The 16,317-nt window shown below is 62.0% G+C and overlaps 1 protein-coding gene across 1 annotated transcript; it reads right to left on the minus strand.

The window, feature by feature from the left end:
- Nucleotides 1-2,148: 2,148 nt before the first annotated feature.
- CHLRE_06g246958v5 (uncharacterized protein) lies at nt 2,149-5,285 on the minus strand. The gene is made up of 3 exons (XM_043062560.1): nt 4,296-5,285; nt 3,607-3,745; nt 2,149-2,500 (listed from the first exon to the last, which is right to left on the minus strand). The coding sequence occupies exons 1-2, from the start codon at nt 5,011-5,013 to the stop codon at nt 3,612-3,614; spliced, it is 852 nt and encodes a 283-aa protein (XP_042923266.1). The 5' UTR covers nt 5,014-5,285; the 3' UTR covers nt 2,149-2,500; nt 3,607-3,611.
- Between the last annotated feature and the right edge of the window lie 11,032 nt (nt 5,286-16,317).

A 16,317-nucleotide genomic window follows, 5' to 3' on the forward strand; every position in this document is an offset into this window, starting at 1 on the left:
ACGCTAAAACCCTAAAACCCTAAAACCCTAAAACCCTAAAACCCTAAAACCCTAAAACCCTAAAACCCTAAAAACCCTAAAACCCTAAAACCCTAAAAACCCTAAAACCCTAAAACCCTAAAACCCTAAAACCCTAAAACCCTAAAACCCTAAAACCCTAAAACCCTAAAACCCTAAAACCCTAAAACCCTAAAACCCTAAAACCCTAAAACCCTAAAACCCTAAAACCCTAAAACCCTAAAACCCTAAAACCCTAAAACCCTAAAACCCTAAAACCCTAAAACCCTAAAACCCTAAAACCCTAAAACCCTAAAACCCTAAAACCCTAAAACCCTAAAACCCTAAAACCCTAAAAACCCTAAAACCCTAAAACCCTAAAACCCTAAAACCCTAAAACCCTAAACCCTAAAACCCTAAAACCCTAAAACCCTAAAACCCTAAAAACCCTAAAACCCTAAAACCCTAAAACCCTAAAACCCTAAAACCCTAAAACCCTAAAACCCTAAAACCCTAAAACCCTAAAACCCTAAAACCCTAAAACCCTAAAACCCTAAAACCCTTAAAACCCTAAAACCCTAAAACCCTAAAACCCTAAAACCCTAAAACCCTAAAACCCTAAAAACCCTAAAACCCTAAAACCCTAAAACCCTAAAACCCTAAAACCCTAAAACCCTAAACCCCTTAAAACCCTAAAACCCTAAAAACCCTAAAACCCTATATGTATATCAGCAATAGCCGGGCCAAACGGCTGCGTGGCTGGACTGCTGCACTCACTCACGTGGCCCCTGGCAGCAGGGTCGCCTAAGGGGGGGTTTTATGGGGTTTGGGGGGGTTTGAAAAGTCTGACATGTCAGAAATGATTTGCACAGCATAATTAGCATAATCACACCTAGGAGGTTCACTGGAGTCACCTGTGGGTGACCGTGATACAATTTTGGCACATAGCAATGACTTTGCGTGTCCCATTGCTCCCGCAGTGCACAAGTAGGCAGAAGGGATGCGACTTCCATGGTCCTGCATACTTGCACCATGTTGGCTACTCATACACCCAGGTCATACTGATTACTGCAATGTGTTATGGTGCAGGCTGATAGATTGCACATGCATGGTGTGCATGCACATGCTGCTCATTCTCCTTGTCACCACAGTGAGGGCAGTGCTGCCCAACCCACCACTCAACCTGCCTGCCTCACTCACCCCTGTGCACATTCATGTATGCACATGTTGTGTGGACCGTTTGTAATGCAGCCACAAGCTAAGCACGGTGGTGCCAGCCCTTGCAGTGCCCTATGCGGCTAGCTCTGCACATCAGTGTGCCCGGCTTGCCTCCCCTCTCATGGGTCAGGGTGCGGTATCATGCAGGCCGTCAAGTAATGTGCTGCCATGACAAGGACATTCAATTTGCACCATATGTGAGTGGTGGGCTTTGGGAGTGCAAGCCAAGCAGCCACAGCACATTGGCGTGTCCAGACCCGAATGCCTGGTGCACCTTGCAGGCCTGCCTACCACACCGGTGGCGCCAAGTCGGCAACCCCTCCACTCCAGCAAGCTCCAGCTCATGCTAACCATATAACGGCAGTCGCTATATGTATATCAGCAATAGCCGGGCCAAACGGCTGCGTGGCTGGACTGCTGCACTCACTCACGTGGCCCCTGGTGGTGAGAGCAAACAATTCTTTTTTGATACAGACCGTGTTTGAGGACGCTGCTTATTGATTTGGGTAGAGTTGGAGGAATAACATAATGTTAGTCCATCACATCGGGTGAATCGATGACGGTGAAGTCCATGCTTGCGAGCTGACCAGTTGACTGGCTGATTCGCCAACTTTCAGCATTTTAAGCTGGTGTTAACGGATTACTTTTGCATCAGGAATAGATGAATAGATGCGTCTTAACTGCTACTGTGGCTCTCGCAGCTGTCAAACGAGCCAAATTTTCCGAGGTTGGACCATACTCGCTTACGGTATCGCCTACATTATCGTTAGCATGCAAATCCAATGGATAATACCATTTTGGACGGCGGGAGTGCAAGAGCAGACAAAGAGCTGCAGCAGAGGCTGGAGCACAACAGGATTCCCCTACCCGACCCAGTAGGTACACAGTAAGAAAGAAGGAGGGAGGGAGGGAGGGAGGGAGGGGAGGAGGGGAGGAGGATAATAATTACACTTGGTAGTGGCGAAGCCACTGATGACTAGGGCTGACAAGCCCTAGTGTTGGGTGAGCGCATTCCACACGCTCACCCCTAGGCACGCCCGACACAGCAGGGGATAAGGCCCCAGTCCTGGTCAAGACAAAAGAGACACGGAGACACAAGGCTCACGCCTTCTCCACCAAAAGAAAGCACAACAGCCAGCAGGCTAGGGCGGAGCCTCAGAGGGGCAGACATAACTGCCTCCTTCACACCACACCACACGTACACACCAGACCAAAATACACGCCAGGAAAACACCGCCTGCCAAGGCCAGAAACACACAAGGCCGCCCCGCCACAAACAAAACCCCTGGCCACAACAGAGGGAAAGCAAGGCGCTTAGGGCGCATAAAGCAAGCTAACCAAGCCCCCTCAAAAGGACCAGCAGGGGCCGCTCTCTGGCGGAAACCACACCCTGCATCGCTGGCCATGGCCCCATCGACGGCGCCTTGCGGCATACAGCGCGCACCGCCCCCTCTCCATAGCCGCTAACGCCGCCATAGCCACTACATCCCACACTGCTTGTTGCACGCCAGCCGGGGCCTCAAACAACCACACCTGCTCCCTGGTGGGCGGGGCCGCAAGCTGCGCTGCGAGCTGCTGCACAACCGCCTGAGCTACTGCGCACTGCCAAAACGCGTGTAGCCTGGGGCTGTGGGTTGTCGTCACACCGCATCCACACGGCACCGGACCAGGTGCATGTGTGAGATGCGTGTTACCGGCAATGCCAATGCCGTCGATTGACACCCGCCAAGCTGTCTCCTTGTGGGCATTCTCCCAGCGTATCCGCCAGAGCCGGTCGAAGGGGGGAATCCAGCGTTGTGGGGGGGCTGCTGGTGGTGTCTCGCGCGCCTCAGCTGCATATGCCGTGTGCAGTTGACTGCGGGCTACCACGACGTCTCCCAGCTGCATGACGGTAGCAACACGTACAGACAGCTTCTCCAGCGCCAGGGGTTGCTGCATGCCAGGTATCCTCCAGCCAAGGCAAGGCATGATCAGCCGAACCACTGCCGATTCCGAGGGCGGGGCGGGGCCCAACCCAGCCTGGAGCCGTTCCTGCACTGCACGTGCTGCTGCCAGCCAGCCAGTCTCTGGTATGTCTGCTGCAAGGCTATTCAGGCCCTCGAGTGCTGGCTGCTCGCGTAGCTGCGTCTCTGGGTCAAGGTGCTGCCGCACCCATTCCTCCCATGCCACACCCCCAGTCGCTCCCACTGGCCGTGTTGCCCGCCATGATGCCGCCGCTGTCAGTGCTTGCACCAGGTCACCTACGGTGCGCAGGTGGCGACACGCTGCGAGGCGTGTATGGTGCGCCTCAAGGCCAGGCCGTCGGGTGTGGTCACCCTCAGGCAGGAGCGGATTGCCCCACAATGGTGCTGCCCAGCACCAGTCGCCTGGCGCTGGTGGCGGCGTCCTCACCGCTCTCACAGGCGGGAGATGGCCCAAAGCCTCATAGATGCGCTGCAAGTCGCCCGGCAACTGGCATCCCATGGGTCGGACGTCAGGGCGGGCTGTGAGCATGGTCCATGGGCGCAGCGAGGGATGGTGCCGTTGTAGGCTGAGGGCCACAACGCGGTGCAAGGGGTGGTGTTGCTCCGTGGGCGCGGCAGCTTCTGCCTGGACGAGTCGGGCCGCCCACAAGGCCTCACGGCCCCGTAGGTGCGCTCGGAGCGGCAGCATTCCGAAGCCGCCCACCACCGGCGGCCCAGCCAGCATTGAGGAGGGGATGCCCGTTAGCCGCCGCTCCGTGTCATTTGGCCCGAGTCGCCTATCTGCTGCTCGCGCAGCAAGGCGTTCTAGCTGGTCAATTGTGTCGCCAGGCATGCCAGCGTGCTCTGCATGCCACGTGAGCATGGAAAGGGCATAGCCGGATACCCCTGCCGCTCTCCCGAAGGCAGACAGTGGCAGGTGGGCGAGAACCTGCATACGCCGTTGAGCGTCCACTGCTTTGGTTGCCCAGTCCAGCTGAGGCTGCTCTGACGTATTGGAAATAGGCAGGTTCAGAGCTGTGGCTGTGGTCACCACCGCCAGTCCGCAGATGCGCTCCTGCTCCCCTGCTGGCGGCAGCGGTTGCCCGCCTGCAGTCCCTGCTCCGGCCGGGGTCCCACCCGCCCCAATGCGCAGCAGCTGCACCTTTGATAGGTTGAGCCGTTGCCCTGAGGCGTGCTGGAAGGTGTGCATGGCGGCCAGGAAAGCCACAACCTCCTGCTCGCCCTCCAGCAGCGCCTTAGTGTCGTCCGCATACTGCACTGCTGCCACACGTTGGAGAGCTGTCGGGTCAAGCCGTAGGCCGACGCCTTTGTGCCATAACCAGCATAGTAGCGCATGCGCTACAAACAGGTACAGCAGCGGCGACAGCGGGCAGCCCTGGCGTACGCCAGCCATCATGGACACGGGCTGGGAGTGGGCACCTTGGACATGGGCTCGCGCACGTGTGTCCGCCAGCAGCGTGTGCACCCAGCCACGAAGGTTAGGGCCTGCACCAGCGGCCTCCATGGCTTCTGACAGGAACGTCCGGTCCACGGTGTCGTATGCCTTTTCAAAGTCCAGAAAGGCAATGAGGCCCGGCCGCCCCTGCTGTCGCAGGAGGTGCGGCAGGAGGCGGAGAAACAGGGCTCCATTGCCAATCAGGCGTTTGGGGAGGAAGGCTGTCTGTTCCGGGTCGATGACGCGTGCTAGCGCCGGGCCCAGGCGGGTAGCCAGGGCCTTAGCCAGGATGCGGTAGTCAGACCCCAGGAGTGTGATGGGGCAGTAGTTGCCTGGCTCGGTCACGTCGCCCTTCTTGTAGATCACCGAGATAACTCCTCCTGTGAAGCGATGTGGCATCTGTCCCGTGTGGCCGATGGCTGTGTATAGTGTAGGGAGGGAGAGAATAGTTACACTTGGTAGTGGCGAAGCCACTGATGACTCGGGCTGACAAGCCCTAGTATTAGTTGAGCGCGTTCCACACGGTCATCCCTAGGCAGGCCCGACACAGCAGGGGATAAGGCCCCAGTCCTGGGAGGGAGGTGTTGGAATTCTGGGGCTCACGGAAGTACCGTAGTGATACAAAGGTTTCGGGGAGCAAAGTTCGGGAGGCGGTCCCGAATCCGCTCCGGAACCTATTTAATTATTTTGCCTTCTCGGTCCCGAAAATAAATATCACCTTTCGGATATACTATTTTCCGGAGCGCGCGCTGCGCGCGCCTGGAGGGGGTCAAGGGGGTCTTACAACCACACGCCGGCTAGGACGCCGGCCTTACTTCGAATGCGCCATGCACCGATGCACGGAGTGCAATCAAGTGACATACTAAAGCATTGCCATTGTAGCATAACACTTGGCGTGCACGAAAGCCTGAGCCACGGGGCCATTGTGGACGACACACAGTCGTATGCGTGTCCGGGGCATGAAGGCGGCCTGGCCGGACTGCCGGCGGGAGTCCCGAAATTCTGGATCAGACTTGCATTTTTCGCCGGCGGCCGTCCCGAATATTTAATTTCCCGAATAACTTACAATATATATTTATACCCTTTCCCGAACATTCAAAACCCGACACCTTTGTATCACTACGGTAACTGACCGTGTGGGAGGCGTCCTGAACCTGGGTTCTGTCTATGCGAGCTGTAGCGCCTCCCTCATGCCAGTTGAACTGGCGGATGCGCGGGATTGCAAGGCCGTCGGGGGGCCATATGGCCCCCCCAACGCGCGTCTAGCAGACCATACCCCTAAACATGGTGCCAGGCAGCACAGCTGAGCGCGTGTGTCAAGCACCTTGTCATAATTCCAGCCAGCCGATCCACATCTTCAACAGGTTATGGGCCCTGTGTTGCGGTCTCCGCGCGTGGTAGCTTGTGCTTAATGCCTCCGGCATTGATAGGTCGCGATCATGGGTGTGCGAAACCTGGATGCTTCGGTCTGCGCTCCTCCCTGCCCTCTTGCTGCCCACTCGGCGGTCGACTGCTTGCTTGACCCGCGGGGCACTTGGCATACGCGCAGCAGCAGTCCGCCGCAGCCCTAGTGGCTGGGCGCCTTGCCGTCAGCGAGCAGCGGTTAAGGGGTAGGTGCTGTGCACCCCAGCTGGGTTGTTGACTTGTACCCAGCACGGCATCTCATGAGGGGTGTCTCCACCTGTCACGCTGCGGACATGTTGCCCTAGCGCAGCTCCGCCACCGCAGTAGCAGGGCAGTGGGCCCCGCTGGAGGGGTTGGCAGTTGTGAGGGCGTCGCGTGTTGGAGCAGAGAGGGGCAGCGGTGGCAGCGGGATATGGTGGTGATGCTGATTCTGCTACATGGGCCTGGTCAGGCTGGCGGTGGCATAGTCTTTCTGCCACCTTCGACGTGGCCTTCGCCAGCTGCTGACCGCGCTGCCTCATGGGTTTGTGTCTGCAGCCCAGACGTGGTGTCTGCAGCCTGCCCTATCGCGCTTCTCCCTGAGGCTAAACCTGCGTAAGCGTGCGTGCAGCTGGCAGTAGCGCGTACCAGCAACAGCCACAGCGCTGCCAGCGGTCGGTGTAATGTCACGGCGCCTGTGGGTAGCGGCGGCAACGGCCAACCCTGGGTCCGCCGCGCCGTAGGGCAGCGGCGGCAGATGCAGCATCGCACCACCATGACAGTGGGTAGTGGTGATGGTAGCCTTCGCCAGGCTACTTCTGCGTAAATGGCAATCCAATTCTGACGTGGGCCTTGCAGTATCACTTGGGCCTCGCAGTGCAGTCATGGCAGCTTTGGACTGGGCGGGCAAGCCTGTGCGGTTTTGTAGCGGCGGCACGTCTGTCCCCAACCTGCTCTTGCGCTGGTGCCTCTGGCGCTGGTGTAGACCTCCATGTGCAAGCAGGGTATTGCTGCTGAGCCGCTAGCGCCTCTGATGGCGCTGGCAGCGGCTTTGCCTGTTGCCCCCAGAATGTTCCCTTGCAGTTTCCAGCAGCCTTCTGGCGACTGCTGGTATGTCTGAAGCATCGGGGGGCGGTGTGTGCGGCAGCAGCTGAATGACAGCAGCAGCGCATATGCCGTACACAGACTTTGCAGCAGTGCATTGAGTTTCAAGCGCGTGCTTGCCTTGTGCAGGGCATTGCAGCCTACGGCACCTTGATTCTCATTCAGCCTGGCGTCTCAGCCAGAAGCACTCAGTGCCGTTGCCAACGTATGACACAGCCTAGCAGCGGGACCAGCAGATCTCAGCAGTCTGACCAGCTCCACGTCTCTTTCGGCGGCCGCCAACCGTGCTGCCTCATGGCGGCTGTGGGCGGCGCTGCCACCCCGGCGGCTGCCGACCGCGCTCATGGCGGTAGAGTGGCAGCAGCGCCACTGTCAGCGTTATCTGCTGCGGCCTGCTCTTATGCGTGGTCGGAGTTGGATAGGATAAGGCGTACGCCGCCTTCCTTCCGGGGCAGGAGCTGGGCCCGGGGTCATACAGCAAGATGCGCGTGCCTTTCAGCTAGGCGGAGGTAACCCCCATGCAGAGCGGCATCCCCATGTCCAGCACGGAGCGAGAGCTGCACACTGTGGTCCTGGCAGTAGAGTGGCTGCAGCGGGAAGAGCCGGAGCTGCTAACAAAGCAGCCCGCACACGGACGCCCTCTAGGCGGCGCCCAGCCCATGGGTGCATGCAAGGCTACACACTGCCCCCGGCGGAGCTGGCAGCGGCTGCCGCGGCTGACCGCGCTTGTCACCATGTCGATGACGCCCGACTTAGCGCCTGCTCATTGCATTCCAAGTGGCTCGGGGCAGCCTAGGGCCGCTGACACACTCATGCGCTCGGCTCAGCGCCGCCCAGCCACCGCCGCCCACGGCACACACGCAGCAGGGCGCCCTCAGTCGTGGCCCGGGTGTGCAATTGGCTCAAGGTGTGCTGCCGCGCTTCAGAACACACTTAGAGCCTGGCAAGTCGCGTGGGGATGCACGAGGGGGAGGGACGGACAAGGAGTTTGCAATCTGGGTTCTTTGTTAAAACTAGCGCGGCTTTACTGGACATCTGTGAGAACAGGCTATATGCGGCTGTTGGCCACCGGTCGTGTGCTGACTATGTGTGCGGCACACCTGGGCTGGGTTTTGGGTACCGGCAGGCGCACGCGTGGGTGGCAGCCACTTGCTTTGTGCGACGGCTGCCATGCGGCTCGCGACTGCTTGACAACAAACGTCAGGTGCGGGCGCTGGTGAGCCTGCCCGTAGCAACTGCGCTGACGGTGTGGCAAGGTGCAACCCAACGTGCTAGTTAGCAGGGTGGTCCGATGCTGTCTGTCGCACTCCTGCTTTCGTGTATGCAAGGCGCGGTAGGAGCAGCGCATGACATGCAAGGCGGGGTAGAAGTCGCGCGGGGCGATGGGGTGTCAGGAGCGGACGGTGATTGTGGCAGCCGTGCGAGTGCGCGGTCTGTGTACTTCGATATCCGCACCAACGAGTGGTTCACACCTGACACCATCCTGGCGCTTGTGGCACACTTGTTTGCGCCGGGCGTGATAGAGTTGGACTTTTGTAGCACAGCTGCTGCTAACACGCGCGTCGGAGCACGGGCCTATTATGATGTTGCGCCGGATGGTCTTGACGTTAAGAATGCATGGACTGGAAACGTGTTTATTAACCCGCCGTTTGGCACTAGAGCAGGGCGCAGTCTATAAGGTCTTGTCTTTGAGAAGTGTGTTGAAGAATATCGAGCTGGGAGGGTGAAGCAAGCGCGCATCTTGCTGCTGCAGACCGGCTTTGGCTACCAGGGGGTTTTCGCTCGGTGTTGCAGTGGCCAGTCTGCTTCCTTCACAAGCGGCTGGCATTTGTGCAGCCAGAACCTCACGGAACAGGCCAGGCGGGAGGCACGCGCTGGGGATCCCGAGTGCAGAACTCACACGGCAGTGTGATGGTGTGCATGGGACCAGCAGTCGAGAAATTTGCACGTGTATTCTCTGGTGTGGGCAGTGTGCCTGGTGCAAATGCGTGGGCACTGCCCACCACTCAATAAAACAAGTGTATTGCGATGAGTGACGCATTGTTAAAATAACAAGTGTATTGCGATGAGTGACGCATTGTTAACAGTACGCAGCAGGCGCGCTCAGGGCCTGTCCAACTGCACTGTGCGAGGATGCTTTTTGTCCAGTGCTGAGTGTTTAATATAGGGCCCATGCATGGTGGGCGTGACTTGCATGCTGCAAACAGCTGCGTAGTGCGTGTCATAAAATGCTGTATGCGCCGACATAATGTGCAGGGCACTGCAAGGAAATGTTGTCAGGGGCAGGAGTAACGAGTCTCCGTGAAAGTGTGTGCGGATGTGCTGAGACTAGCTGAGAGCTGGGTGTGCGAAGTGAGGGATGTTGCGTTGCACGTGACAGAGTGCAAGCAGATGACACTTATGAGTTTAAGGTATAGTTGTAGGTTGGCAGGTCGGCAAGCTTGGAGTGAATGACAACAGGGAGTCAGCATTGCAGCGGAGTCTTGGACAGTCTGCAAGGACCAATCCTCACCTGCCCTATCCCAATCCCAAAGTGCCGACACCAATCCCCACCCGACCAAACCCAATCCTCCAAAGTGGTGTTCCAATTCCTGGCCGGTCAAACCCAATCCTATAGTGCCAGGTCCAATCCTACTCTGGCCAATCCAATCCATGGAGGGGTGACCGGTGCCAGGACCAATCCTATACCCCATACCACCCCTCTGGAGAGAAAGAGAAAGACAACGGAATTACAATATGGTAGAGCTAGCACATCAGGGGGGGGGGTAGAATCTTCCAAAACAGACCCCATGCTTCAAATGGATAGAGCTCAACGAGAAAATCAAATCCGCTTTCAAAATCGAAAATGGGTTTCTGGGTGCAAAGTTATGACCCCTCAAAGTTGCCAGTCGGTCGGTCGGTCTGGGGTCCCACAAGGTTTTGCACAGGTTCGTGCCAAGTTTTGTTCCTAGCGCTTCTGTCCTGCAGCACGCGGCGCAATGGGTGCAGCTCAACGATGCGTGCGCAGGTATACCCCAGGCTCAGCACACATGCATAGTTTGGGGCAGTTTGGGGAGCGGCATGTCGGCATGTCGGGAGATGCCTGGGGAACTGGTCAGGGACGGGCCGTTGCCGGCCGCTTTTTGCATGGATGAACGTGTCAGCACATTTTGCACTATCAAGTCAGGGGGGGGGTAGAATCTTCCGAAACAGACCCCATGCCTCAAATGGATAGAGCTCAACGAGAAAATCACGAATCCGCTTTCAAAATCCAAAATGGGTTTCTGGGTGCAAAGTTATGACCCCTCAAAGTGGCCGGTCGGTCGGTCGGTCTGGGGTCCCAAGAGGTTTTGCACAGGTTCGTGCCAAGTTTTGTTCCTAGCGCTTCTGTCCTGCAGCACGCGGCGCAATGGGTGCAGCTCAACGATGCGTGCGTAGGTATACCCCAGACTCAGCACACGTGCATAGTTTGGGGCAGTTTGGGGAGCGGCATGTCGGCATTTCGGGAGATGCCTGGGGAACTGGTCAGGGACAGGCCGGTGCCGGCCGGGTTTTGCATGGATGAACGTGTCAGCACATTTCGTATCATCAAGTAACATTGAAGTAAGCCGTTGCATAGCAGGCCAGTCTATGCGGACACCCCTAGGGTGTCTGATTATGGCCGGGGTGAAGTAGCTTGTTTTTGTAGACACTTTCGGCAGACCATGGGTTCAATGTTTTGCCTTTTGCCGCGGAACCCAAACTTGTGTATTCGCGCGTGTATAGTATGAATACAACATAGGCAGGCGCGAAAGCGGAACGGGCGTGCAAGAAACATGGGGCATCATATTAGAGTTTAGAAAGGAAACAGCATTGGTATGCCCCACAGTCCAGTTCAGGGTGCACGGCTGTGGCGTTCCCAGACGTGCCCGCAGCAGCACAGGTGATACCAATGATGATAGACGAAGGCGATACAAGCATGAGCAGGGGCTGAAGGAGCAGTGAGACAGGAGGCGCAAGGGCACAGTGAAGCCGTGCGGAGCCGGCCCGCCGCGCCGCCGCCGGGGCATGCAGAGCCGCTCCCAAGCTGCTGCGCCGCGTTCAAGCCCCGCCCCCAAGCTCCACCGCAGCCGCCGTCGAGAAGCAAAGTGTTTGCTAGTGAATGCGAATGCAAGACGCCGTCGCGAGCTCCAGGCTAGCAATAAACATCACGAAAGAAGTTAGTGTCAGCGGCAATGCGGTTACTTGTTACCTTCGAGACGAGACACTGGTGCGCGCTCCACGCTGCTCCGCATTCGGCACGCCAAACGGAGTCCGAGTGTCGTGGAGACTGCTGCCGCTTGCAGGGGCGGACGTGTTCCAGCTCGCAACTAGGCTGCTGCCATTCGCCGCGACAACGCGTAACCCACAAAATGCACCCACCTGGAACGGAGCCAGGCATCCGCGGGCGCCCATGGAGCATATGCGTGGGCAAGCGGAAAGAAACGGGAGAAGAAAGAAGCGGCGTGGCGGATGTCAGTAACCGATGCCGGCCAAAGCTGCCGAGCAAGTGAAGCAGGGGGGCTGCCTAGCTGGGGGCGGGCTGATTAAAGGGCTGAACGGCGGCTGCACCGGGCGAGCTGTGCTGGTAGTATGTACTGGCGCCGGCCAAGCGTGGTAAGTATGGGCGCCGCTGCATGGACCCCGCCCCCATGTGCCGCGGCGAGGCTGGCGACGATGCAGTGGCGTACAGCTGACAGCTGAGACGGACGGGCGCGGACCGCTGTGCGGTTCCCCACACCCGTCCAGGGACCGGCCCACGCACGGTGCAGCGGGGCCGGCCGGGTGGGGGAACCGTGCTGACAGCTGAGTGGGCGGCGGGCGGAGGGCTGGCCGAGGGGAACGAGGTCGGTGCGTGTCCAAGGCATGTACCCGAAACCGCTGAAAAGCCATACCAAGAACCAAATTCTCCAGAACCAAATAACCAAGGTGTAATACGACGGCGACCCGTCCGCGCAGTGCTGCAATCGCGTGCGTGACTGCTCAGGCTGCACCCGCAAGCGGGAGGCTCGCCAGTTCCACACGCTCGAGGGCGGAACCTCGAGTGGGTCCCTGCCACTGGGCAACAGATACCGGCGTGAACTTGCCGGGGCCCAGGGGCGATTATCCCTGATACGCCCTGTTAGCGAAGTGTTTGCTAGTGAATGCCGAATGCAAGACGCCGTCGCGAGCTCCAGGCTAGCAATACACATCACGAAAGAAGTTAGTGTCAGCGGCAATGCGGTTACTTGTTACCTTCGAGACGAGACACTGGTGCGCAAACGCAGCGCAGGCACGGGCGGGGGCAGGAAGCGCGGCGCGAGGCAGGAGGCGCAAGGGCACCGTGACCCGACGGAGCGAGGTTGCCCACGGGCCGCCGCGCCGCCGCCGGGGCGTGCAGAGCCGGCCCCAAGCTGCTGCGCCGCGTTCAAGCCCCGCCCCCAAGCCCCACCGCAGCCGCCGTCGAGAAGCAGTCGCAGCGCAGGCACGGGCGGGGGCAGGAAGCGCGGTGCGAGGCAGGAGGCGCAAGGGCAGCGTGACCCGGCGGAGTGAGGTTGCCCACGGGCCGCCGCGCTGCCGCCGGGGCGTGCAGAGCCGGCCCCAAGCTGCTGCGCCGCGTTCAAGCCCCGCCCCCAAGCCCCACCGCAGCCGCCGTCGAGAAGCAGTCGCAGCGCAGGCACGGGCGGGGGCAGGAAGCGCGGCGCGAGGCAGGAGGCGCAAGGGCAGCGTGACCCGGCGGAGTGAGGTTGCCCACGGGCCGCCGCGCCGCCGCCGGGGCGTGCAGAGCCGCTCCCAAGCTGCTGCGCCGCGTTCTAGCCCCGCCCCCAAGCCCCACCGCAGCCGCCGTCGAGAAGCAGTCGCAGCGCAGGCACGGGCGGGGGCAGGAAGCGCGGCGCGAGGTAGGAGGCGCAAGGGCAGCATGACCCGGCGGAGCGAGGTTGCCCACGGGCCGCCGCGCCGCCGCCGGGGCGTGCAGAGCCGCTCCCAAGCTGCTGCGCCGCGTTCTAGCCCCGCCCCCAAGCCCCACCGCAGCCGCCGTCGAGAAGCAGTCGCAGCGCAGGCACGGGCGGGGGCAGGAAGCGCGGCGCGAGGCAGGAGGCGCAAGGGCAGCGTGACCCGGCGGAGTGAGGTTGCCCACGGGCCGCCGCGCCGCCGCCGGGGCGTGCAGAGCCGCTCCCAAGCTGCTGCGGCGCGTTCTAGCCCCGTCCCCAAGCCCCACCGCAGCCGCCGTCGAGAAGCAGTCGCAGCGCAGGCACGGGCGGGGGCAGGCAGCGCGGCGCGAGGCAGGAGGCGCAAGGGCAGCGTGACCCGGCGGAGTGAGGTTGCCCACGGGCCGCCGCGCCGCCGCCGGGGCGTGCAGAGCCGCTCCCAAGCTGCTGCGCCGCGTTCTAGCCCCGCCCCCAAGCCCCACCGCAGCCGCCGTCGAGAAGCAGTCGCAGCGCAGGCACGGGCGGGGGCAGGCAGCGCGGCGCGAAGCAGGAGGCGCAAGGGCAGCATGACCCGGCGGAGCGAGGTTGCCCACGGGCCGCCGCGCCGCCGCCGGGGCGTGCAGAGCCGCTCCCAAGCTGCTGCGCCGCGTTCAAGCCCCGCCCCCAAGCCCCACCGCAGCCGCCGTCGAGAAGCAGTCGCAGCGCAGGCACGGGCGGGGGCAGGCAGCGCGGCGCGAGGCAGGAGGCGCAAGGGCAGCGTGACCCGGCGGAGTGAGGTTTCCCACGGGCCGCCGCGCTGCCGCCGGGGCGTGCAGAGCCGCTCCCAAGCTGCTGCGCCGCGTTCAAGCCCCGCCCCCAAGCCCCACCGCAGCCGCCGTCGAGAAGCAGTCGCAGCGCAGGCACGGGCGGGGGCAGGAAGCGCGGCGCGAGGCAGGAGGCGCAAGGGCAGCGTGACCCGGCGGAGTGAGGTTGCCCACGGGCCGCCGCGCCGCCGCCGGGGCGTGCAGAGCCGCTCCCAAGCTGCTGCGCCGCGTTCAAGCCCCGCCCCCAAGCCCCACCGCAGCCGCCGTCGAGAAGCAGTCGCAGCGCAGGCACGGGCGGGGGCAGGAAGCGCGGCGCGAGGTAGGAGGCGCAAGGGCAGCATGACCCGGCGGAGCGAGGTTGCCCACGGGCCGCCGCGCCGCCGCCGGGGCGTGCAGAGCCGCTCCCAAGCTGCTGCGCCGCGTTCTAGCCCCGCCCCCAAGCCCCACCGCAGCCGCCGTCGAGAAGCAGTCGCAGCGCAGGCACGGGCGGGGGCAGGAAGCGCGGCGCGAGGCAGGAGGCGCAAGGGCAGCGTGACCCGGCGGAGTGAGGTTGCCCACGGGCCGCCGCGCCGCCGCCGGGGCGTGCAGAGCCGCTCCCAAGCTGCTGCGGCGCGTTCTAGCCCCGTCCCCAAGCCCCACCGCAGCCGCCGTCGAGAAGCAGTCGCAGCGCAGGCACGGGCGGGGGCAGGCAGCGCGGCGCGAGGCAGGAGGCGCAAGGGCAGCGTGACCCGGCGGAGTGAGGTTGCCCACGGGCCGCCGCGCCGCCGCCGGGGCGTGCAGAGCCGCTCCCAAGCTGCTGCGCCGCGTTCTAGCCCCGCCCCCAAGCCCCACCGCAGCCGCCGTCGAGAAGCAGTCGCAGCGCAGGCACGGGCGGGGGCAGGCAGCGCGGCGCGAAGCAGGAGGCGCAAGGGCAGCATGACCCGGCGGAGCGAGGTTGCCCACGGGCCGCCGCGCCGCCGCCGGGGCGTGCAGAGCCGCTCCCAAGCTGCTGCGCCGCGTTCAAGCCCCGCCCCCAAGCCCCACCGCAGCCGCCGTCGAGAAGCAGTCGCAGCGCAGGCACGGGCGGGGGCAGGCAGCGCGGCGCGAGGCAGGAGGCGCAAGGGCAGCGTGACCCGGCGGAGTGAGGTTTCCCACGGGCCGCCGCGCTGCCGCCGGGGCGTGCAGAGCCGGCCCCAAGCTGCTGCGCCGCGTTCAAGCCCCGCCCCCAAGCCCCACCGCAGCCGCCGTCGAGAAGCAGTCGCAGCGCAGGCACGGGCGGGGGCAGGAAGCGCGGCGCGAGGTAGGAGGCGCAAGGGCAGCATGACCCGGCGGAGCGAGGTTGCCCACGGGCCGCCGCGCCGCCGCCGGGGCGTGCAGAGCCGCTCCCAAGCTGCTGCGCCGCGTTCTAGCCCCGCCCCCAAGCCCCACCGCAGCCGCCGTCGAGAAGCAGTCGCAGCGCAGGCACGGGCGGGGGCAGGAAGCGCGGCGCGAGGCAGGAGGCGCAAGGACAGCGTGACCCTGTGCTTCATAACTTTGTCCTTATCATAGGGTGCTGCGGTCGGTCTTGCCCTGGATGTGCCGCGTGCGCCCCCCATTTTCCGTTTTGGCGCCTTCCCATCACGACCTGTTACACTCCCATGCGCTTCCCCTCACCACGTGTTACCTTGCCACGCGGCCACGGCACCGTGCGCCACCCACCTGCCCACCCCGCCCCCCATGCCCGCAACCCTCCATCCCCCCACCCCACCCCGCGCCCGCCTCCTCCCCCCCCCCAACGTCCGCCGTCCTGAGCTACGGCCCCTCAAGCCTTGCGCTTGTTAATTGCTATTCCCTATGCAGAAAAGAAGGCGGCAGGAAAAACTCGGGCGGAGTGATAAGCGACCTCGCGTGTCCATGGACATCTTGACTTTCGCGACTGTCGCGCGAGGTAAAGAGCCCGAGGCGCAGAATTGTGAGGAAAGCCATACTGGACTACACCAGGCATAAGACCACCGCTCAAACTGGGTACCACATTCACCAACGTGAACCAGGGTGACGCCTCAGTGGGGCTCAGTGGGTGACGGCTGGCTTGCTGGTGAGGAGCCCTTTGCAGCTTGCGCTGAAACCGAACCCGAACATTTGTCTCTGCTAAGTTACACAATCAAACAACGCTTGGCGCAAGGCCCTACCCGACCTCTGCGAGAACGGGGGCGCGTGCGCGCATCTTGGTAGCGGAGGGGGCGGGAAAGGCCACGTGGAGGAGGAGATCGCAGCGCCGCCCAAGAAGAGGCGCAAGCGCGCAGGCTGAGGAGCCGGCTGGTGTCGAGTTAGCGGTCCGCGGTGGGGCTGGCAAGGCATGCGTAGCGGCATGACAAGTAGTGCGGTTGTTGACAAGTGTGCTGCGTCTGGCTGCGGTTGGCTCTGCTGTGGCATCGTGATTGCAAGGCACCTGGTTTGGCTATGTGCCTGTGGAAACCGACCCCGGCTATGTCCGGGCGATGAGGTTGTTCGGCCTCAGACTGTGGAGGGGCTCAGCCCCTTTTCCCGTG

Source organism: Chlamydomonas reinhardtii, chromosome 6 (genome assembly GCF_000002595.2).
Source record: "Chlamydomonas reinhardtii strain CC-503 cw92 mt+ chromosome 6, whole genome shotgun sequence".
In the NCBI taxonomy this organism is placed as follows: Eukaryota; Viridiplantae; Chlorophyta; class Chlorophyceae; order Chlamydomonadales; family Chlamydomonadaceae; genus Chlamydomonas; species Chlamydomonas reinhardtii.